The 23685-nt window shown below is 42.4% G+C and overlaps 1 protein-coding gene across 2 annotated transcripts in view; it reads left to right on the forward strand.

Moving 5' to 3' along the window:
- ARHGAP10 (Rho GTPase activating protein 10) overlaps nucleotides 1-23685 on the forward strand; it is a 242359-nt gene that overhangs the window by 213418 nt on the left and 5256 nt on the right. For both annotated transcript variants that reach the window (XM_084625524.1, XM_084625525.1), the window contains 2 exons: nucleotides 15617-15757; nucleotides 17747-17838. In XM_084625524.1, coding sequence (XP_084481650.1) covers nucleotides 15617-15757; nucleotides 17747-17838 — 233 coding nt within the window. The remainder of the gene's footprint in view (nucleotides 1-15616; nucleotides 15758-17746; nucleotides 17839-23685) is intronic.

A 23685-nucleotide genomic window follows, 5' to 3' on the forward strand; every position in this document is an offset into this window, starting at 1 on the left:
AGGGTTAGCCTGCAACTCTTGGGTCACATGTCGGTGTGCACGTACATGGTCCATCATGCCAGACTCAGGATGAGACCCCTCCAACTGTGGTTGGCCTTGAAGTTCTCCCAGGCCATGGACAGGATGGACAAGGTCCTCACCATGCCGGACTTTGTGATCACTCCCTACAGTGGTGGTCCGCCCCAAACAACATGCTCCATGAGGTCCTGTTTAGGGACAGGGCCCCGTTGTTGGAGCTGGTGTCTGATGCGTCGGACCTGGGTTGGGGGGCCCATGTGGGGAACTTTCAGACCCAAGGCCTGTGGTTGGCTCAAGACCTGACCCTACATATAAACGTCAAGGAGCTCAGGGCAGTGTGGCTGGCGTGCATGGCCTTCCACTCGCACCTGAAGGGCAAGGTAGTCAGGGTCCTCACGGACAACATGGCCTCGATGTTCTATATCAACAGGCAAGATGGGGCCCGATCCTCCGCACACTGCCATGAAGCCCTCAGGCAGTGGGACTTCTGTATAGCCCATGGTATCCACCTGAAGGCCTTCCACCTACCGGGCGCCCAGAACGAGAGGGTGGATTGCTTGAGCAGGGACTTTTCCCCTCAACACAAGTGGTTCCTCCACCCGGAAGTGGCCCACGGCTCTTCCGAAGGTGGGGAACTCCCCAGGAGGACCCTGACCTCCGAACCACCATACACTGTCTTTCATAAGGACAAGGTCCAGCTCTGCCCACACCCCGTGTTCCTCCCGAAGGTGGTCTCTGCCTATCACATGGGTCGGGACATTTTTTACCGGTCCTCTGCCCCAAGCCTTATTCATCCAGTGAGGAGCGCCGTCTCCACACACTCGATGTGCGGTGGGCTCTGGCTTTCTACCTCGAGCAGACCAAGCTGTTCAGAAAGTCCTTGCAACTGTTCGTCGCCTCGGCTGAGCGTGCGAGGGGCCCGCTGATTTCCACTGAGCAACTTTCCAGTTGGATCACTTTGTGCATCCGCTCCTGCTATGAGCTGGCGGGTGTCCCCCCGCCACCCAATGTGAGGGTACACTCTACTCAGGCGCAGGTCTTGGCTGCCTTCGTGGCCCACGTCCCCATCCAGGACATTTGTAGGGCTGCCATGTGGTCTTTGGTTCACACATTCACCGCGCACTATGTGATTGTCCCCCAAACCAGGGATGACACTGACTTCGGCAGGGCTGTCCTCTGTGCTGGGAACTTGTGAACTCCTACCCACCTCCAACAGATATAGCTTGGAATCACCTATTGTGGAATACACATGAGCAATCACTCGAAGAAGAAAAGACAGTTACCTTTTCCGTAACTGGTGTTCTTCGAGATGTGTTGCTCATGTCTATTCCACATCCCACCCTCCTTCCCCTCTGTCAGAGTTGTCTGGCAAGAAGGAACTGAGGGTTGGGGGAGCACGCAGCTCCCCTTATACCGTGCCAGGCAGGCGCCACTCCAGGGGTTGAGGGGGGCGCTCCCCCCTTACGGGTACTGCTAGGGGAAAAACTTCCGGCACTGGTCCACGTGGCAAGTACACACACCTGTTGTGGAATAGACATGAGCAACACATCTCAAAGAACACCAGTTACAAAAAAGGTAACTGTCTTTGAAATCAAGTGATCCATGCCCTGTCACCTAATCCCAGCCTCTGGCAAACAGAGGCTAGGGACACCATCCCTGCTCATCCTGGCTAATAACCATTAGTGGACATATCTTCCATGAATCTATCTAGCTCCCTTTTGAACCCTGTTATAGTATTGGCCTTCACAACACCCTCTGGCAAGGAGTTCCAGCAGTTGACAGTTCCCTCTTAGCCCATGACTGCTTATTTTGCTTAAGAGCCTTTGGTGAGGGGCTTTGTCAAAGGCTTTCTGAAAATCGAAATACACTATATCCACTGGATCTCCTCTGTCTGCATGCTTGTTGACCCCCTCAAAGAATTCTAGTAGATTGGAGAGACATGATTTCCCTTTCAAAAACCATGTTGACTATTTCAACAAATTATGCGTTTGACAATTTTGTTCTTTACGATAGTTTCAACAAATTTGCCCAGTACTGAAGTGAGGCTTACTGGCCTGTAGTTGCCAGGGTCACCTCTGGAGCCCTTTTAAAAAATTGACATCACATTAGCTATCCTCCAGTCATTTGGTACAGAAGCTGATTTAAATGACAGTTTACAGCTGACAGTTAGTAGTCCTGCAATTTCACATTTGAGTTCCTTCAGAACTCTTGGGTGAATACCATCAGGTCCTGGAGACTTACTACTGTTTAGTTTATCAATTTGTTCCAAAACCTCCTCTAATGAACCTCAATTTGGGACAGTTCCTCAGATCTGTCACCAAAAAGAATGGCTCAGGTTTGGGAATCTCCCTCACATCCTCAACAGTGAAGACCGATGCAAAGAATTAATTTAGTTTCTCCGCAATGGCCTTATCATCTTTGAGTGCTCCTTTGGCATCTCGATCGTCCAGTGGCCCCTCTGGTTGTTTAACAGGCTTTCTGCTTCTGATGTATTTAAAAAAAATTTTGCTATTACTTTTGGAGTCTTTGGCTAGCTTTTCTTCAAATTCTTTTTTGGTCTTTCTAATTATATTTTTACACTTTGTTTGCCAGAGTTTATGCTCTTTTCTATTTTCCTTATTAGGATTTACCTTCCACTTTCTAAAGGATGCCTTTTTGCCTCTCTCTGCTTCTTTTACTTGGTTGTTTAACCACAATGGCTCTTTTCTGGTTCTCTTACTATGTTTTTTAAATTGGGGTATACATTTAAGTTGAGCCTCTATTATGGTGTCTTTAAAAATTTTCCACGCAGCTTGCAGGGATTTTACTTTTGGTACTGTACCTCTTAATTTGTGTTTCACTAACCTCCTCATTTTTGTGTAGTTCCCCTTTCTGAAATTAAATGCTACAGTGTTGGGCCACTGTGGAGTTTTCCCCACCACAGGGATGTTAAATTTAATTATATTATGGTCACTATTACCAAGCGGTCCAGCTATATTCACCTCTTGGACCTCTTGGACCAAGGAGCAGCCATTTAAGGTGTCAAGAAACTTTATCGCAGCATCCCTTCCTGAGGTGATATGTACCCAGCCAATACGGGGATAGTTGAAATCACCCATTATTATTATTGAGTTTTTTATTTTAATAGCCTCTCTAATCTCCCTGAGCATTTCAGAGTCACTAACACCATCCTGGTCAAGTGGTCTGTAATATAACCCTACTGCTATATTCTTGTTTTGGGTAGAACTGCTTTGCTTCTATGCTTGGACTTGCTTCTTAATTTGGCTGATCTGGTCATCAGTATACGACTCAAAGAAACAGTGTCTCATGGATCAAAGGACTGGCCTAAAAAGCACATTGCTGTGGAAGACCCTTACTCAGTAAAGAGGAATGTGGCAAGAACAGTCCTATAACAGCTAGTATATAGAATCATAGAATATCAGGGTTGGAAGGGACCTCAGGAGGTCATCTAGTCCAACCCCCTGTTCAAAGCAGGACCAATCCCCAACTAAATCATCCCAGCCAGGGCTTTGTCAAGCCTGACTTTAAAAACTTCTAAGGAAGGAGATTCCACCACCTCCCTAGGCAACGCATTCCAGTGCTTCACCACCCTCCTAGTGAAAACGTTTTTTCCTAATATCCAACCTAAACCTCCCCCACTGCAACTTGAGACCATTACTCCTTGTTCTGTCATCTGCTACCACTGAGAACAGTCTAGATCCATCCTCTTTGGAACCCCCTTTCAGGTAGTTGAAAGCAGCTATCAAATCCCCCCTCATTCTTCTCTTCTGCAGACTAAACAATCCCAGTTCCCTCAGCCTCTCCTCAAAAGTCATGTGTTCCAGTCCCCTAATCATTTCTGTTGCCCTCCGCTGGACGTTTTCCAGTTTTTCCACATCCTTCTTGTAGTGTGGGGCCCAAAACTGGACACAGTACTCCAGATGAGGCCTCACCAATGTTGAATAGAGGGGAACTATCATGTCCCTCGATCTCCTGGCAATGCCCCCACTTATACATCCCAAAATGCCATTGGCCTTCTTGGTAACAACAGCACACTGTTGACTCATATCCAGCTTCTCATCCACTGTAACCCTAGGTCCTTTTCTGCAGAACTGCTGCCTAGCTATTCGGTCCCTAGTCTGTAGCGGTGCAAGGGATTCTTCCATCGTAAGTGCAGGACTCTGCACATGTCCTTGTTGAACCTCATCAGATTTCTTTTGGCCCAGTCCTCTAATTTGTCTAGGACCCTCTGTATCCTATCCCTACCTTCCAGTGTATCTACCTCTCCTCCCAGTTTAGTGTCATCTGCAAACTTGCTGAGGGTGCAATCCACACCATCCTCCAGATCATTTATGAAGATATTGAACAAAACTGGCCCGAGGACCGACCCTTTGGGCACTCCACTTGATACCGGCTGCCAGCTAGACATGGAGCCATTGATCACTACCCGTTGAGCCTGACAATCTGGCCAACTTTCTATCCACCTTATCGTCCATTCATCCAGCCCATACTTCTTTAACTTGCTGGCAAGATACCGTGGGAGACCGTGTCAAAAGCTTTGCTAAAGTCAAGGAACACCACGTCCACTACTTTCCCTTCATCCACAGAGCCAGTTATCTTGTCATTAGAAGGCAATTAGATTAGTCAGGCATGACTTGCTCTTGGTGAATCCATGCTGACTGTTCCTGATCACTTTCCTCTCCTCTAAGTGCTTCAGAACTGATTCCTTGAGGACCTGCTCCATGATTTTTCCAGGGACGGAGGTGAGGCTGACTGGCCTGTAGTTCGCAGGATCCTCCTTCTTCCCTTTTTTAAAGATGGGCACTACATTAGCCTTTTTCCAGTCGTCCAGGACCTCCCCCAGTTGCCATGAGTTTTCAAAGATAATGGCCAATGGCTTTGCAATCACATCCACCAACTCCTTTAGCACTCTCGGATGCAGCGCATCTAGCCCCATGGACTTGTGCTCGTCCAGCTTTTCTAAATAGTCCTGAACCACTTCTTTGTCCACCGAGGGCTGGTCACCTCCTCCCCATGCTGTGCTGCCCAGTGCAGCAGTCTGGGAGCTGACCTTGTTCGTGAAGACAGAGGCAAAAAAAGCATTGAGTACATTAGCTTTTTCCACATCCTCTGTCACTCGGTTGCCTCCCTTGTTCAGTAAGGGGCCCACACTTTCCTTGACTTTCTTCTTGTTGCTAACATACCTGAAGAAACTTTTTTTGTTACTCTTAACGTCTCTTGCTAGCTGCAACTCTAGATGTGATTTGGCCTTCCTGATTTCACTCCTGCATGCCCGAGCAATATTTTTATACTCTTCCCTGGTCATTTGTCCAATCTTCCACTTCTTGTAAGCTTCTTTTTTGTGTTTAAGATCAGCAAGGATTTCACTGGTAAGCCAAGCTGGTCGCCTGCCGTATTTATAAATATGAATATATTCTTCACTGCTTAAGGGCAACTTACAAATATTTTGCTTTGCCGCACAAAAACCCTACAAAATTTAGCCCAAAAAAGCCTTTTAATGTCAATGAGGAGACATCACAAAGTTTAGAACCTGAAAAGGATGCCATAAAGCATGATGCCACTGATATGCAAAATGTAGCTGACAAAATGCGGGAAGTGGTAGCAGTTGATTGTATTAATATTACTGATAGAAGTATAGACATGCCTCAGGCATGTACAATTGATCCTTCAGAGGTGTTTGTCTCTGAAAGCCTGACCGAAGAAGAAATGGCAGGTGATATAGGACATTTGGGAATTGCCCAGGAAGATTCCTTTGTAATTGAAGAGATGATTTCTGGTGATAATGAGGACTTTAAACCAAGATGTGTAGATACAGAAAGTGGAAATGAGGAGGAGGAGGAACATGACCAAGATAAGAAATGGCAGAAAAATGTGATACTTTTTGATCAAGACTTGGATGAATACAGTGAAAATGGAGATCTCCCTGTTCCAGCAAGTGAACATGATATTGAAACGTACAGTATGTCAGACTCTGAAGGTGTTCAGAGCACTGTAGTCACAGAGAGTGATGAGTTTGGTTTAGTGCCATGTCATACTTGACAATAAGGCTGACATGGATGAAGAGAGCACAGAGGGGACTGATGAACTGGATGATTCCCTGAACAAATTTGCATCTTCATTACGAGACCAGATATCTGAAATCAATAACTCAGATGAGGAAAGGTGGAAGAAGAGGGAGAACAGAGTCTTCTCCTAAACCAAACAAAATGTGGTGGTATTATGGCTGCTGAAGATGAGCTGGACAATACTTACACTGCATCTGGGGATGAAGATGCACTGCCTGAGGAAGAGGAAGAATTGTCCGTCTCGGTTAAATATGAAGAGACAGAGAGCTTGAAAACATGTAGATAAATCTCTAAGGGTAGATTTGAATGAAGAGGATTTTATAGAGAAAGGAAGCCTTTGTGAAGAGGGCATACTAATAGGACAATTTATGGAATCTGAGCTCTTTTATGAATTTAATATAATTATAAAATTAATTGATTGGAATATAAATATTGTACTTACATTTCAGTGTATCATATATAGAGGAGTACAAATAAGTCATTGTATGAAATTTTAGTTTGTACCGACTTTACTAGTGCTTTTTATGCAGCTTGTTGTAAAATGAGGCAAATATCTAGATGAGTTGAATGCCCCCTGGAAGACCTCTGCGGACCCCCAGGGGCACACATACCCCTGGTTGTGAAACACTGTGCTAAATTATATTTTAGCTTTTTAGTCTGGAAAGTCAAGATGTTTTACTACTAGCAGTTTCATGATTTACACTGTTTTATTTAGGCATTGCATTTGTAAAGTATTCTGTGCAAAATAAATTACAATTGTTTTATTTCAAACCACTGGGTCCCCCATATACCTAACCTGAAGAAGTGTCTACACACTGTAGTAGTTGTGGGTGGTAGTATGTTACCATCAAGATGTATGACCAAATTCTGGCCTTGGATGCATACATACATACAGAACCTATTAAAGTTAATAGGAGCTGAACATTGCTATTCAAGGGCAGGCTTAGATCTGTATAATACATTAACATATAAAAATGCCTGTATTTTCAATTAATTTGCAGTTTGTCACTTGAATAGGCTTTGTAGCAGTTAGTGAGCTTGATTCTAGTTCAGCAAAATGTGACATTGCAAGTTTTAGTACACTGGGGCTCAATTCACAACACGGCCAAGCCTGAAACATAAGGAGGCTGACATTTTTTATCGTAAATCAAACTCTGAGTGAATTCCCTGGTTTATTATTCATACAAAATTTAAAATATCATGAAAAAAATCTTTAACCTTGAAAGGCAAAAAGGTGAATGAAGTAAGTCTGGGGAAGAGATTTTGCTTTTTTGTTATAGATATTTTCCTTTATGACATTTTGAGTGGCCTGGCCTGCTTATACGATATATATGCTATATATATATGTCATTGATAAGTACTTATTAATTGTAATAACATATTTCCCAAATGGGGCGAAAGGACAAAAGTCTTTAAAGCGTCCATGTAATTATAGCTGGGTCTATTTGCTCTCGTTTATATGGATGTGCTTTGGGCACTGTTGCCTCTGGATTGGATTGTAATTTTCTCTTCCCCCCCCCCTTTTTTTTTGCTTGTAGTTAAGTGATGCAGATCCATAATGACTTTCTAAGCAAGTGGTAACTTTCAGTAGAAGCACGAAATCCCTCTTTTGTCTGCAATTTTTCTTCTTGAGGTTTTATGTCAGGAAAGGGGGTGTGTGTGCGTGCATGTGCAGGCTAGCTAGGAAAATTGCATTTTGTAAAAAGAAAAGGAGTGCTTTTGGCACCTTAGAGACTAACCAATTTATTTGAGCATAAGCTTTCGTGAGCTACAGCTCACTTCATCAGACGCATACTGTGGAAAATACAGTGGGGAGATTTATATACACAGAGAACACGAAACAATAATGGGTGTTACCATACACTACTGTAACAAGAGTGATCTGGTAAGGTGAGCTATTACCAGCGGGTGGGGGATGGGAGGGGACCTTTTGTAGTGGTAATCAAGTTGGGCCATTTCCAGCAGTTGACAAGAATGTCTGAGGAAGAGCCGTGGGGGGCGGGCGAAATAAACATGGGGAAATAGTTTTACTTTGTGTAATGACCCGTCCACTCCCAGTCTCTATTCAAGCCTGAATTAATTGTATCCAGTTTGCAAATTAATTCCAATTCAGCAATCTCTCGTTGGAGTCTGTTTTTGAAGTTTTTTTGTTGAAGAATTGCAACTTTTAGGTCTGTAATCGAGTGACCAAAGAGATTGAAGTGTTCTCCGACTGGTTTTTGAATGTTATAATTCTTGACATCTGATTTGTGTCCATTTATTTTTTTAAGTAGAGACTGTCCAGTTTGGCCAGTGTACATGGCAGAGGGGCATTGCTGGCACATGATGGCATATATCACATTGGTAGATGTGCAGGTGAACGAGCCTCTGATAGTGAGGCTGATGTGGCCCTATGATGGTGTCCCCTAAATAGATATGTGGACACAGTTGGCAACAAGCTTCATTGCAAGGGTAGGTTCCTGGGTTAGTGGTTCTGTTGTGTGGTGTGTGGTTGCTGGTGAGCATTTGCTTCAGGTTGGAGGGCTGTCTGTAAGCAAGGCCAACCCCTCAGACAGAGACAAACACCTACAAGATCTCTATCAAACGTTCTTACAACTACAATACCCACCTGCTGAAGTGAAGAAACAGATTGACAGAGCCAGAAGTGTACCCAGAAGTTACCTACTACAGGACAGGCCCAACAAAGAAAACAACAGAACGCCACTAGCCATCACCTTCAGCCCCCAACTAAAACCTCTCCAACACATCATCAAGGATGTACAACCTATCCTGAAAGACGACCCATCACTCTCACAGATCTTGGGAGACAGCCCAGTCCTTGCAGCCCCTTTTCTGGCTCCTCCAGAACCTTTTATTAGGTTTTGGCTGCACTTTTCCCCACACCTCCTGATCTATGCATACCCTGTCCATGGCCCCACAAAGTCATGAGACCTTCTCATCAACCTTTTCCTGGCCCTGGCCAGTGTGGCCATCTATTAAGCAGAAGGAGGATGCTGGATGGGGAGGTGCTCTGCAACTGTGGGGCCTACTTCCATTCCATTCCTCCCTTCGATTACACATCTGGGCAGAGTTCCTCTGGGCTGCGTCCGCTGGCTCCCTAGACACCTTCAAGGAGCAGTGGGCACTGTTCAGGGTTCTCTGCTTGGTGTCCCCCTCTGGATCCTTGCTTATGGCCTTATGACCTCACTCCTGTCCCTGTTTTCTTATTAGATGTCCCCCCAAATCATTTGAGCCCTGGGTTTAGTCAGTCCTCCTTTTAGGCTGGGGAAGGGGCTTTCAGATGTGGGTGGGCAAAGGCCCATCCACCTCCTGGAACTCATAGGTGTTCATTCCCTGCACTGTCACAGGTGCTCTAAGTTAAAATAGCCAAATACTTCTGTTTAAAAACTGTGTTCTCTTTCTCACTGTTCAGGTATTGCAAAGGCAGTTTCTCCAATTCTATCTTTAGTCTGAATTGTAAAATACTTCTTAACATACTTTTAAGTTTGTATTTCTTTCTAAATTTATAACTCATATAACTCCACGCAAAAAAGGGAATTTTCCTTGTGATGTGTCTTCTCCCCTCTGAAACTGGAAGGGAAGTATCTTGTGACTTAAGCCATAGAAATTATAATTGGATCTATTTGATATTCCTGGTTCTGAAACAGACTTTGGTGTGTGACTTCTGTCACTTAATCGCTCAGTCCCTCAGTTTTCTTCACGCCTAAAATGAGGATGATACTTTCCTGCTTCAGTGTGTTGTTTTTTGTAAAGCCCTGTGAGATCCTTGGCTACATGGCATGAAGAAGTGCAAAATATTTTATTGCTTTAATGAAGAAGAACAGCTGACACAATGCGATTTCTTTTTTCTGTGTAGTGTAGACTCTAAAGCTGAGCCAGCCATCCACCTAGTTTCGTCCAGTGATCATTTGAAACAGAGGAATGTGAAATCACTCACAGCTGAAGGTTGAAGATGCATTTGCAATAGTGCTCCTGTAGTGAGTTGCCTAGGCCTGGGAAATGCTCTCTTTGGGGTTAAACCTTTTGTTGATGAAGGTGAAGAACAGTAATATTCAGCCTCGTTAAAGAAGTAAATATTTAAGAACACAGCAAAAAATGCACAGAGCTCCTAAATGTTTGTTTAGTGTGCCAGAGAGCTACTGTTGCTGCTGTTAATTATTTGTATTACAGTTCAGGGACCTCTTGTCCTAGGCACTGTACAGTAGTACTACTCAGACCTCAGCAGTTCAGGAGCCAAGTTAGTGGTCAACATTACCCAAAAGAACCACAGTAGTGTGAATTAATTGTTTCATTTTCTATAGTGCTATAAATTCATATTTAAATGGTATGATGGGAAATATTTAGTTTATATATATTACAGTACCAGTATTATATTATCAATGTCGCTGCATTACATTAGACACAAACTGTATTTCTGTTTCCCTGTTCTGAAATGCACAAAAGAAGTTTGTATAATAGTGACCAGGGCTACATTTGACCATACTGTTTGTGTTTTGAGTGTGTCTCAGCCCTGGTCAAGAACCCTGTTTTGGAGCCTCATGGTTTCACCAGAATATGGAGTCTCCCTCTCACCTGCAGCCAGTTTCCTTCTCCTCTTGCTGGTTTGGTAGGCAATAAGGTTCCTTATTCCTCCAAAATCCTGTCCCATTTTGTTCCTCTCTCCTTCTAGCTTTGTCACCCTGACTCACCTAATCTCTGTGTTTTTAAACAGCTGAATTAACTCCTCACGTTTGTAGTCTCTTCTGGGGAAATTCCACTGCTCCAAACTCCCCTGCCTGAGATCACCTGGAATTAATTGGATTCTTCCAGCTCAGGCACCCTCTTTAGTATACTTATTGCCTGGCCAGAGAACAGTCATTAGAATGCTAACAACCTCTTTTGTTTGTCTATAGCTTCTTCTAGACAGGGTGTGTGATATATGACACAGTCCTTGTCAGCCCATGGTTACTTTATTACATAATGAGAGTTAGAGTTATACATAGAGCTCATAAAATAAATCAGAATTCATAAGTTGTCCATAGACAGATTCCCCAAATCACCATAGAATGCCTTTCTGGATGTTTGTGAACAGTGGGTTAGGAAACTAATGATCAAAGCAAAGCAACAGTAAATCTCAGGATGGCTGAAATCCTGAAGAGGAAAACCAGTGTCAAAGGAGCTGTCAGGGGAAGGAGGAAATAGCAATGTCCTGAACACAACGAAAGTCTTAGAGATAATTACTCCTATTTGTCTGACTACCAAATGAATTCCCATCAGCCTTGTTATGTCTACAATCAGTCAGCTTATCTCCCTAAAAAACTGAAGTGGTTCCTTTCTGTAGCTTTGGGTGGTGATGCAAATTCGCAATCTCTGTACAGGTGGCAGGTGACTTTAATGACAGTCTTGAACCTTGTTATGTTCCTTCTGTGTGATTATCTGAGGTCTTTAAGTTATTTTAGAGGAAGAACACATTTAAACAGCTTTAAAAAAGACATGATCCAATTATACAGAAATCATACACACTAGTTGTGCTCATTTTTGTAGCCTGCTATTGTTTCATCATTGTCATCCACTCAGTGACTGCAGTTTTTGGAGGTGTGTGGGGGTATTTGGCACTTGTTTTAATTCTGCCTTTTGTGGTACAAGGGCAGTAATGACCACCATTTTTGCAATTCCATTGAAACAGGCACAATCTAACTCGACGCTGAAGTCGTGTGTTTCCTACATGAAACAGGGTTGGCTATCACTTAGAATGTCTTCAAAAAGTGGTTTAGACAGCTAAAAACAGTGCACTAGAATCACTGTGTCATATTATATGGGATAAACTGTATACATGTTACCAGAGGGAGGGTTATAAAATAATGGGCTCTGCATTGCAGTCTATTATCCTCTTTCTCTTACAGCAGCTCTTTTCAATCCAGGGAATACAATTACTCTTGATTTCTGGAAGAGGAACAGCCTTTGGTCTGCAGTTTGCTGTAGCATACAGATATACATATGCTTTATTTTGTTTTAACTAAATTATAATTTTAAAATGCTTTAGCCTAGGACAGCTGCTGTAGCTGTATGCTTTAGATTTACCAGACTGGCATGAAAGATCATTGCACTAATGTGTTAGCTGCTCCACTGAGACTTCACAGTCTAGGTTTAAAGAAACCTCTGTTCCAGTGTTGGCTGATCCACTTCTGTACAAATGAAGATTTATGCGTGCTGTACACGTTCCTTCCAAGTGGTGGTGGGTCTTTTTTCTTGACCAAAGGAGGGAGTTCCTGCCCTTTGGATGCTGTCCCCTGCTCTGGCTCAAACTACAACAGTAGAAACTGCATCCAGCAGTGTATCTTCCCCCCAACCCTCACCAAAAAGTCTGAGCTTTCATACAGTGAGAAAGTTTAATATGCATGGAGTGTGTTGTCTGGTACTGGAGAATACTGGATGGCATATTGAATCAGAAATAGCCAATATACCTTTTGATATATGTCTTATTGTAATAAAACATTTTATAAGCACTTTTACAGAGTTTTGTGTCAGTAACACAGTGTGATATGACAGACACAGGGCTACCAAACCCTTCTATGAAACAAATCTATTTTCTAAAAAGTTAGAGTGTAGATTCTTTTCACAGGCTCTCTCTCTTGCTTGCTCTCAAGATAAGAGACTCCTCGGTAGCTGTGTTACCTTAGGAACCAGCCAGATAAACATCCAATAAAATCTTGTTTTCAGGAGTTTGTTTCTGAATATCAGTATGAAATCTCTAGCTTATTTTCAGTAAGGCTGTTCCTCCTTCCCCCTTCCCCCTCCCCCCTGATTCTCTATACCAGACAATAACATTTCTTCTCAAAGAGAGATGATTATGTCAGGGTTTTTTTCCACAGGAAACACATTGCATTCATTTCAGCCTTTAGGAGCGTGGATTTCTTTAACAAACTGCCTTAAATTTGAGATAAGATAAACTAGTAGGTTTTTATTATCATCTTGGTAAACAAGGCTTTTCTTACAACTTTATCTTTAAATATCTTTTTGTGTAAATAACTTTACCACAAATATCCTTTTTTTAAAAAAAATCCTGCAGTAGGGGGCTTGTGCAGCATTGGAAAGATTTTTTGTATTGAGTAAAAACTTTAGTTTAAAAATAGAATCAAATCAGTGGTTCTTTAGGTAGCCAAGTATAGTAAATAAAAAAAGAAAATCTAAAATACAAGTAGGTTAGATGGGTGCTTCATATTTTTGTTATTAGTGATTGTTTTACCATGTTATGTCCAGAAATAGGGTTTTTCATTGCTGCATCATAGACCATGAACTCTTGATCTGTAACCACAAGCTGAAACTGACAGGCGAATTCAAGAGCAGTACCGCAGTGCTTTCTCTACAGCTGAATCGTATTAAGAGAATACATCAAAAAGTGGGGGAGGGAGTAGCACATAGCTCAGAGGTGCCTGCAGTTCTAAAGGTTTTTCCACTGGAAATATTGGATTTACACTAGGCTCCCAGCGAATATATCTATATTTGTATTCAGTTTTACACTGTGCCTCAGGTGAGGAGCAGTGCATTCTTCTTGGTTGATACACTACTGATCATCTTGTGTAGTAATTCACATAACATGAGACATACATATTGATCTGAGCATTTCATTTCTTCCCCTACCCCTCTCTGGACACATTCTTCTCTCTGTCTCCCCCCTCCGCCAACACTCAAAGGGAACCCATCTTTTATGTTGTATTCATCCTTGTGAATTATGTTTCTGGATGAGAGATTTTTAGTAAAAAATGTAAGTTTTGTTTCTAACCCCTCAACCTGTTCTCTTTCTCTCTCTCTCTCTCACACGCACGCATGCACAAAACTAGTTTTTTTCACTGGTACAGCTGGTCAAATAATTAGAAACAGAGTAATACATTTGGTAGGGGGTTTTTTGTTTTGTTTTTTTAACCAAATATTCATGGATTAATATGTTCATTATTCACTGGTTGAGAACCAAGGATGCCAAATCTGAACTGCAATTCGAGAAGGTACTTCATTTGGTAGAACATCCTTGAGTTGTTGGTGGTTGCTACGTTTAGTGGTTTAAGTGGGTGCTGATATACTTTAGTTTTGGTAATAGAGTAAACAAACCCAGAATATTTTTTTCCTTTCTTTATACTTTATATGGGTTTCAGAAATCAGCCTGGCACTGGTTTTAAAGTGGGAAATATTAAAAGTAAATAAAAAACAATCCATATGATGTTTTTAAATGTTGGGCTTATTTAAATACAAACATACTTTAAGACCCTCAGCAGATGTAAATCAGCATTGAGTTATTGAAGTCTGCGAATCGGGACCTTAATATTTTCAGGCATGTACAAGTCTGCACCTTACTTAACCAGTAATGTAGTCAGATTAGCATAGTTAGCCCTGCAGGATGATTGGTGATGATGCCTCAATGAATGTTACCAACATGTTCGTCATTTGAACTGTGTTTTTACATAGGTGTTGCTTGCACTTCAGCGCCTTTATTCCACAAAAGATACGGATGTTCATTTCTTTTAACCACTTTGGCCTTTTTTGTGTATCCTGAAATGAGATTCAAAATAGGGAGAAACTTAAGGTTTTTGTGTCTTTTAGTTTTTTAACATATGAAATTAGAAGTAGTGTGTGTAGTATGTGAGAAGAATGGGAGCTTGTCTGTGTTTTACAGTCACAGAGTTTAAAACAAGTTTAACCCTGGTCAATAGCTATTTCTCCTTCCTGGCACGTGTGCACCTGAGCACGCGCACACACAATATATAATATTCTTGGATGGTAAAGTCATTGCGACTTCTCGTCAGTTCTGTTCACAGATGAGCACATTGTTTATGCTCAGCAAATAAGGTTATGAAAAAGGTTTGGATTTCTTTCTACGCCAGATTTCATTGTGACTCATAAATATAGAAGTTACTGTTTTCCAAAGATTCTGGTTGGTCTGAATCTTCAACAAACTGCCCAGGTTGTGTGGCCTCTCGATCTCAGTCCAGAAGCATCACAGTGAGCATTGTTCTAATATCACCGTTGGGAGGGGCTTTGTTCTCTTGACATCTCCACAACCCCTGACAGAGGCCATGAAGGCTCATGCCGTGCTCAAATGTGACACTAATGCTGAGAGCCAGCATCATGATCCCACCATTGTAATAGCTACAACCTCTTTTGAAAGCCTCCAGCCACACATGGCTTAGTGCAGTACTGAAAAGATCTTAAAATAGATTTGTCAAAACTTGTAAAGGCGTAGGTAGTGGCAGCTCAAATAATAGCCTGCAAGATGTGGTTCCATTGTATCTGCCTTTATTACATAAGGAATTGGAAACGTTTGCATTTTTATCGAGTTTATCATCACTTGGAGAGATGTCTTTGTCCTGGGATATAGGGCATGTAGGAGAAATACTTCGTCAGGACGTTCAGAACCATGGCTGGAAAATCAGTTCAGTGACCCCACTAATCTTGAGTTTTAAGGAGTTCAGTTGTCACAGAGTCCCACATGGAATGTTTCTGATGTGAAAGAGAATTACATGCAAGTTATTAATGTAGCCCTGAAAAATTTCTTCCCTTAGCCCCAGTCAGACTCGTTCACCGATGGTCTCATGGTTGAATACACAGTCCACCACAACACCTACCTCAACTACCAGAACTCCAGCACTGTCATCTTTCCCCTTCCCCACCTCTGCCACAGGGAGTGACAGACCGGCTGAAAGGTACAATGTACACTTCAATTTTTGTTGATGTTTTCTTTACTTCCTTCTCTCTCTATCATTGTCCTAAGGAAAAAAGCAAAGTTGGGTCTTAATGTACAATAGAACCTCAGAGTTAGGAACACCAGAGTTAGGGAGTGACCAGTCAACCGCGTACCTCATTTGGAACTGGAAATACACAATAAGGGAGCAGCAGAGATAGCCTTCTCCCCACCCCTCCCAAAAAAGCAAATACAGTACAATACTATGTTAAGTGTAAACTACTGAAAAAAAAACCAAAGGGAAAGCAGCATTTTTCTTCTGCATAGTGAAATTTCAAACCTGTATTAAATCCAATGTTCAGTTGTAAACTGTTGAAAGAACAACTATAATATTTTGTTCAGAGTTATGAACATTTCAGAGTTACAAACAACCTCCATTCCCGAGGTGTTTGTAACTCTGAGGTTCTACTGTAACACAGCAGTGGTTTTCAATCTGGGGGTCTGCAGACCATGTCTAAGGGGTCTGGGACGGGTTCTCATGACCACAGAACAGTGGTTTTCAACCTGTTCTCTGGGGTGTCCACAGACTTTCAATGATTTCCAATGGGGTCTGGACCTCCCTTCAGAAATGTTCAGGAGTCTGCACATGACGAAAGGTTGAAAACCACTGTAATACAGAAACCACCGCAGATTCAAGAATGTAGCCATTTGCAAGCAGAGAGATGCCTCATACTGCTCAAGGTAGTATTTATAACTGCTTGGGGAATAATGGCAACAGTGTGAACTGTCTTGAGTGGATCTCTACTTCTTGCTTATAATGTATCTTATTTGCTGTTTTCCTCAACTATTTACTATATTACAGGTGGATGGTCCCTAATCAAAACACAACTCCACCTGTATTCCTTTGCCTTCCATATCAAATTCAAGCTTCTTGTCCTTGCCTTCAAGACTCTGCATAATTCTTCCACTCTCCATGTCTCTACTTTCATATTTTTCTCCTCATTCCTTTTGCCCCCTCAATCTCCTCCCACTCTTGTCATTGTGCCGTCTTCTTTGTTTTCCCTCTGCCTTCTGCCCAGGATGCACTAGGCCTCTATCACCTCATCTTTTCCTTCTTAAACAAAGGACTGCTGTACTACTAACTTTGCTAGGGAAAGCAGTCAGACATACTAACAAATCCTCTACGCCACTTTGTCAAAAATTCTGGTTTTGGCCACGTGTTACACTGTGCTACCGCTGTATTGTCCTTTTGACTCTGCACGTTCATTGGGTCAGGGACGGTGTCCCTTCCAATTTTTTTTGTACAGTTTTTTTGCTGTGAGGACTCAACAAATGATGAATTAATAACGTGGTTACTTTGTCAAAATAATGCATTGCAAAGCATCCAGTTACTGTTTATTTAGCCAAAAAAGCTCTAAGATTTCTGGTCATGGTAGCTTCAGAAGTGCGTAGTTATCCTGGAAAAATTTGCAGTGATATTTCATTATCAAACCTCTTAAATACATCTCTAGAATACTATCCAAAATTTTACATAGGACAGAACATATTCTGTGGTTTTCTAGACTGTTGTATGGTAAGAAACTACAAGAACAGTTCAAATACAGGACTGCATACAGGAAGACTGAAAACGTGAAGCTGAAATTCCCTGATTAAATGGGTCTCAATATCTAAAGATTATGATTTTAAGATTAAGTACTCTATCCTTTACCTAATGTTTGTTTCATTGCTGATTTCCTTGGGCAGTGTTTTACATAGTTTGTTTTTAAAAGTGAGATGTGCACAAGTGTGTGTGCATAGCTATGATTAGATGTACAAACTGGATATGCACAAGTTCAGATGGCAAGCTGTGAAATGAAATTGTGCTGTTTGTGTGTGCAAATTAGGAACACGCAATTGTGCACATGAAATTCTGTGCTTAAAGTTCTGAAATTGGGCCCCAAATGTGTTATAAATGGATATTTGTTTCTTTTAGCCATTGATAAGCATATTTCATTTTATGTCACACTTTCAGTGTTCTCAACAGAAGAGCAAGAGCAGTGTACCCTTGTGAGGCAGAACATAGCTCTGAATTATCTTTTCAAATAGGAGCAGTTTTTGAAGATGGTAAGTACTCTGTACACACAAATGTTAAAACAAGCAAACTGAAAACCCTCCTAAATGGCCTCAGACAAAAATACATTCATAACTGTTAGTGGTATGCCAAGGTGGCTGACTACAAATAGTCCGGAACTTAATGGATTTCTGGCGTATTGATATACATTTTCTTGGGCATGTATAAGCACACTGTGGTGATGATACTCTAGGCTCAGGTGAGGAGGCACTTGCAATTGTGTAGAAATGCTGATTTGGCAGCACAGAAAAGCATCTCTGTATGTGAACTTTCTTTTTCACAAACTTAGCTTTGTAAATTCCATGGGGCTTTGTGTTGAGGCATCATTTTCCTAAGTTAACCTCAGGATTTAGAGCAGCATAGGGATTTTTTGGGGGGAGGGGGCAGGGAGGAATGGTGAATATATGTATATAAGGGGTGAGTATGCATTACGTGGGGCCAAGTGATGGTGTATGTCTATGCACATGAATATACAGATAAATATGGATGTCCATAAAGAGATCCTCATTTTGAGGGTGTACTTGCCAACCATCCTGATTTGTCCTGGGCATCCCAAATTTAGTTCATCTATCCTAGCTTCCCATCAGCTGCTTCTGTCCCAGGGACACTGAGTTGACAGGAGCTTTTCCTGTAGTTCTGCCCTTGTGCTAGCAGGGACTATTATTTAATTCCTGAAGATCTAGGAGGGGACTGGACATGTCATCTACCCCTAAAAATGCCAGAGAAGGAGTAGCCAGCCTGGCTTCTCCTCACCAGGAGGACAGCAGAGCATGCGGGGACATGGAAGCAGGGGCTGTTGTGAAGGATTTTAAATGTTATGTTTGGCAGTTATTGCCCTATGAATGCAATGTACTATGCACTGCTATTAAAAAACATCAAATGATAGCAAGAGTACCCCACAACCTCCTCTGTTACAAGGCCTTGATACATGGTGTCACACTGAAAAAACCCCAAAACTTAAGTTCATCAAAATGCTCACCCAAATTTTGTGCAGTTTGAAGCTCCCAAGTTATTCTCTGAAAATTTTGTAAAAAATGCTGAGATCTGTGTGCTGGAACAAGGGGCACACTGATCCAGAAGAGCCTGGAAATTCTTCCCTTGACCAACATACCTGGTACCTCCTAATTTAGTACCAGTTGTTCAACTTGCTACTAGTGTCAGAAAGTTGATATGTGCTGTGTGACAGATATCGCAACTCTGCTGTCAAACTGGGAGGGCGTATCTAGCATGGTCTCACAGGGGTCAGTCCAGGGTCCAGTCCTAATCAATATTTTTTTATTAATAACTTTTTGGTAATGGAGTCAAGCGTATACTTACAAAATTTGCAGATGACGCCAACCTGGGAGGGGTTGCTAGCACTTTGGAGGACAGGATTAGAATTCAAAACAACCTTAACAAATCAGACAATTGGTCTGAATTCAACAAGATGAAATTCAATAAAGACAAGGGCACTTAAGAAGGAAAAATCAGATGCCAACTACAAAATAGGGAATAACTGGCTATGTGGTAATACTACAGAAAAGGATTTGGGGGATTATAGTGGATCACAAACTGAATATGCAGTTGCAAAAAAGGCTAGTATTGTATTAACAGGAATGTCATATGTAAGACACAGGAGGTAATTGTCTGCTCAGCTGGGCACTGGTGAGGCCTCTGTTGGAGTGTTGTGTCTAGTTCTGGGTGCCCCACCTTAGAAAAGATGTGGACAAACTGGAGAGAGTCCTGAGGAAATCAATAAAAATGATAAAAGATTTAGAAAACCTGACCTATGAGGAAAGGTTAAAAAACTGGGCATACTTAAGTCTTGGGTGGGGGAAGACTGAGGGGGCACCTGATAAGTTCTTCAAATAGTCTGTGAAAAAGAAGACTGTGATCAATTGTTATCCATGTTCACTGAAGGTAGGAGAAGAAGTAACGGGCTGAATCTGCCGCAAGGGAGATTTAGGCTAGACATTAAGAAAAACTTTCTGTCAGGTTAGTAAAGCTTTGAAATAGGCTTCCAAGGGAGGCTGTGAAATTTCCATCAGTGGAGGTTTTTCTGAAGAGGTTGGACAAACACCTGTCATGGACGGTTTAGGTTTACTTGGTCCTGCCTCAGCACAGGGACTGGAACTGATGACTTCTCATAGTCTTTTGCAGCCCTACATTTCTCTGATTCTGTGATCTTTGGGGACCATTGTATTACGTTAATTAATGGTTTATATATGACTGTGTTCTGCTCCATGGGGGAAAGGTAACCACAGCTCCTCCAGGAACTAAAAGACCGTGTGGGTGATGAAGCTGAATCACTGGGACTAAACAATTCCAGAGAAGGTTCACCCTGTGAGGTGGTTTGCATATACTGGGTTTTCCAGAGACTAGGTAAGAAAGAAAGGGCTTTTGGTATAAAACAATGTTTTTTCAATCTTTTTTCATTTTGAATGGAGGTGTGGACCCCTTTGGAAAACTTAGACAGAGTCTGTGAACCACAGATTGAAAAACACTTTCTAGGGTAACAATAGACTTTCACTGACCCCTTAGACATAGTCTGCAGACCCCAGGTTGAAAACCACTGCTATAAAAGGATGAGCTTGAACCAACTACTGGCCTTCTTTCTGATCAGCCAATGGACCGGACCTTCTGCTACAGTGTGTCCCCCAGCCTTTGCAGAAGGGTTGGAAAGAATTTGGCCTAGTAAGGACCCATAAGACTGATGGGTGACCCCTGGTACATTTAAATCTGTTTGTGTTTATTGTGTTTTCTCTGTAACCTTACGAATAATTTGCTTGCTTAGAAAGAGCAGAGTGGTGACTTGTAACTATGGGCAATGCACTGTTGTTAGTGAGCCCCTGGAGAGAAAGCAAAGCACAGGCATTGGCCAAGAGGCAGACTGGCTTGCTAGGGATATCATAGTGTAAGGCAGAGAGCTGTGTAGCCTAAAAACCTCTGGTCAGAAGGAGTAGGACTGCCCAGAGTCAGTTGATGGCTGGAGACCGGAGACCTGACTGGGTACTCCTGGAGTGGACCATGGAGGGGGGATACATGTGCAGTTACCCTGAAATTGTGACACACTGTCCTAGGGGAAGGAGGGATTAAATTGTGCGCAGCCAAACTATACTGACTAGTATGTGCTTAGAGTGACACACAGACACCAAGGAAGAGAATCTCTGAAGTGTGCCCCTAACGCAGGGGGAATTCCAAGTTCCCAGCTTAGATCCAGTAGGAAAAGGTAAAAAGTATACAGACTACAGCAGCTAAAAAATCAACGCACAGGCATATTTTTTTAAAAAAAGATAGCTAAATATGGCCCATATATTCAGCAATTCATCCTACTAACTGTTATATTGGACCAAAAAATGTGTGTGGAAAGTTTCTCAGAAACTAAAAGCTTTTCATCACCTCCCTCTCCCCCACCCCACCAGAATGTTTCTTCTGAGTTTTTTAATAAGCTGGAACAAGTGGGGAGTTCAGCAAAATGTTTTTTTCACTGCACAAGAACCCCCTTTCTTCCGCCCCCAGAAAAACAAACTTAATTTAAGCAGACATATCGTATATCACAAACTTTTGTTTGGCTGTGCAGAGACATATTCCCCCAAACAAGCCTGCTCCTGGTTTCAGTTCTGTGTGTTACAGCAGATGAGAAGATCTGGGGCCCCCAGTCACACTCTTCTCCCTCCAGTACTCTCAGTAAAGGAATGTGCTTGGTGGACGTGCTTCCTGTCACAGAGCTGCCTTGCAGGCAGATCACGTCTGCATCAAGTTAGGTGGGAGACCTTTTAAAGAGAAATTAGCTAAATGATTGTTCTCTTCAAAGTCTCTAATGCAAGTTATTTTAATTTACCATTTTTTTTAACATGACTAGGAGGGATCTTTATCAGTCAGAGATCCACATAGAGGAAAAATCTGGGTTTTTGAAGCAAATGGTGTACAGAGTGGGCTTTCTAACACAACACCGAGGGCTGAATCCTGCCCTGTGTTGCACTCTCACCAGCTGAGTGGGGGAGAAGGGACTGTTGGGAGCTTTGTCCCCTCTCTTGTGCACTAATATGGCCACAGGCCAAGATTCTTTCCTAGTGCAAAGGAAGGGTCCTAGGAGTGAGGCCCAGTTGCCCAAATCCAGGGTGCACCCAACAGGGCATGGTGTTTCAGTTACAGTGCATGGCCAGGCCCCCAGCCAGCTGGTACTTTATGTCCAGGGGGATAGTTAGGAGCCAGGAATTATGTTGCTGCTTTTTCAGAGCAGCAGTAAAGTTCGTCCAGCAGCACATCCTCTCTCCCTTGGCCTGCTTTGCCCTCCTTCTTTGCACCAGGATAAGAAGAGTTTGGGGCTGAAATCCTTCTCACCCTGGCCGAATTCTGCCCTTTGATAGTAGTACAATTTGGTAGTGCTCTTAGCAGCAGACTGCTTTTGGACTATATCCTTCCTAAAAGTTGGACTATACAGTAATTTGTAGTTAGGGGTGGGGAATAAGAATGGGATCATAGTGAAAGCTAATTATAGCCTCACCAATGGACTCACTGCTTTTTATTTATTTGGTTTGGTATCATGCACAAGGTCCTAGATGCCAGGCAAGCAGAAAAGAGGGCAAAATTTATAATCTAAAAAGCAAGACAGGAAAATGGAAACAACAGAGAAGTAATGTGGTCAGGGTGAGACTAGACATGACATAATGACAGTGTTTCATAACGATTCCCATTTGGACATATCATAAACAGGCTTTGTCAGAATGAAAAGGTATTTAGGGAATCTCATGTTCTTCAAATATTTTAAAGCCATCTCCTTGTTTTTAGCCCGTCTTTGAAATTCCTTCAGAGAAGTACCTGTCTCTTCACCTATTATAGTATCTACCCCCTGGTGCATTTATACTGAAATCAGACTCCATTGAATCAATTCAGGTTCTTCACTTACTCAATTTAAATTCCCATATGCCCTAATAAGCCCCCAAATGAAGAATTAAAATAATAATACATCAATTTTGCTGCTCTACCAATAACCTTAACTATCAAAGTGACAATGCATCAATCAAGTTGACATATAGCTAATATCAACCATTAAAGTAACTGTTAAATTAGTGTCTGACAAAAGGTGTTGCTTCCATTAGGGTTTTATGTGTCTCCCCTCCTCCCCCCCAGCTCTGTTTTTCCTGTCTCTCTCCCCCCCCCCTCCCGTTCTTCTTTCCTTTTCTCCCCCCTGCTTTTGCTCTTGGCCTCACTGTTATTAATCTAACAATGCTCTCCCATCAATTATTGTCATGGACATGTCCTTTTGCTCAGCCTGGCCCTAGACTGTATTCCATTCTAGGTGCGTGTGCAGTTGTCTGAGACTTTTGCCTTAGCAGTATCCAACTTGCCACAAACTAAATGTTCACACAGACATGACCAACAGTGGGTTAACTATTCCTGTTTTATTCCAGAATAAGAGGATCCACATATGGAGTTAATCAGAAACAGCTATTCGGGAACAACTCTCCATGTGGACAAGCCCTTGTTGACTCAAGCAGGTCTCTGGGTGGGGTTTCTTGCAGGTTCTCAACATAATAAGAACATAAGAAATGGCCATACTGGTCCATGTATTCTGTCTTTTGACAGTGGCCAATGCCAGATGCTTCAAAGAAAACAAACAGAACAGGGCACTTACCAAGTGATCATCCCCTGTCATCCAATCCCAGCATCTGGCAGTCAGAGATGTAGGAATACTCAGACCATGGGCCTAAATAAGTATTTGCAATTAGGGTTGCCAAGCATCTAGTTTCGACCAGAACACCTGGTTGAAAAGGGACACTGGCAGCTCCGGTCAGCACCACTGACTGGGCCATTAAAAGTCCAGTCGCCGGTACTGCGTGGCTAAGGCACGCTAGTCC

The sequence above is a fragment of the Lepidochelys olivacea genome, assembly GCF_965140295.1.
Source record: "Lepidochelys olivacea isolate rLepOli2 genome assembly, chromosome: 4".
Taxonomy (NCBI): domain Eukaryota; kingdom Metazoa; phylum Chordata; order Testudines; family Cheloniidae; genus Lepidochelys; species Lepidochelys olivacea.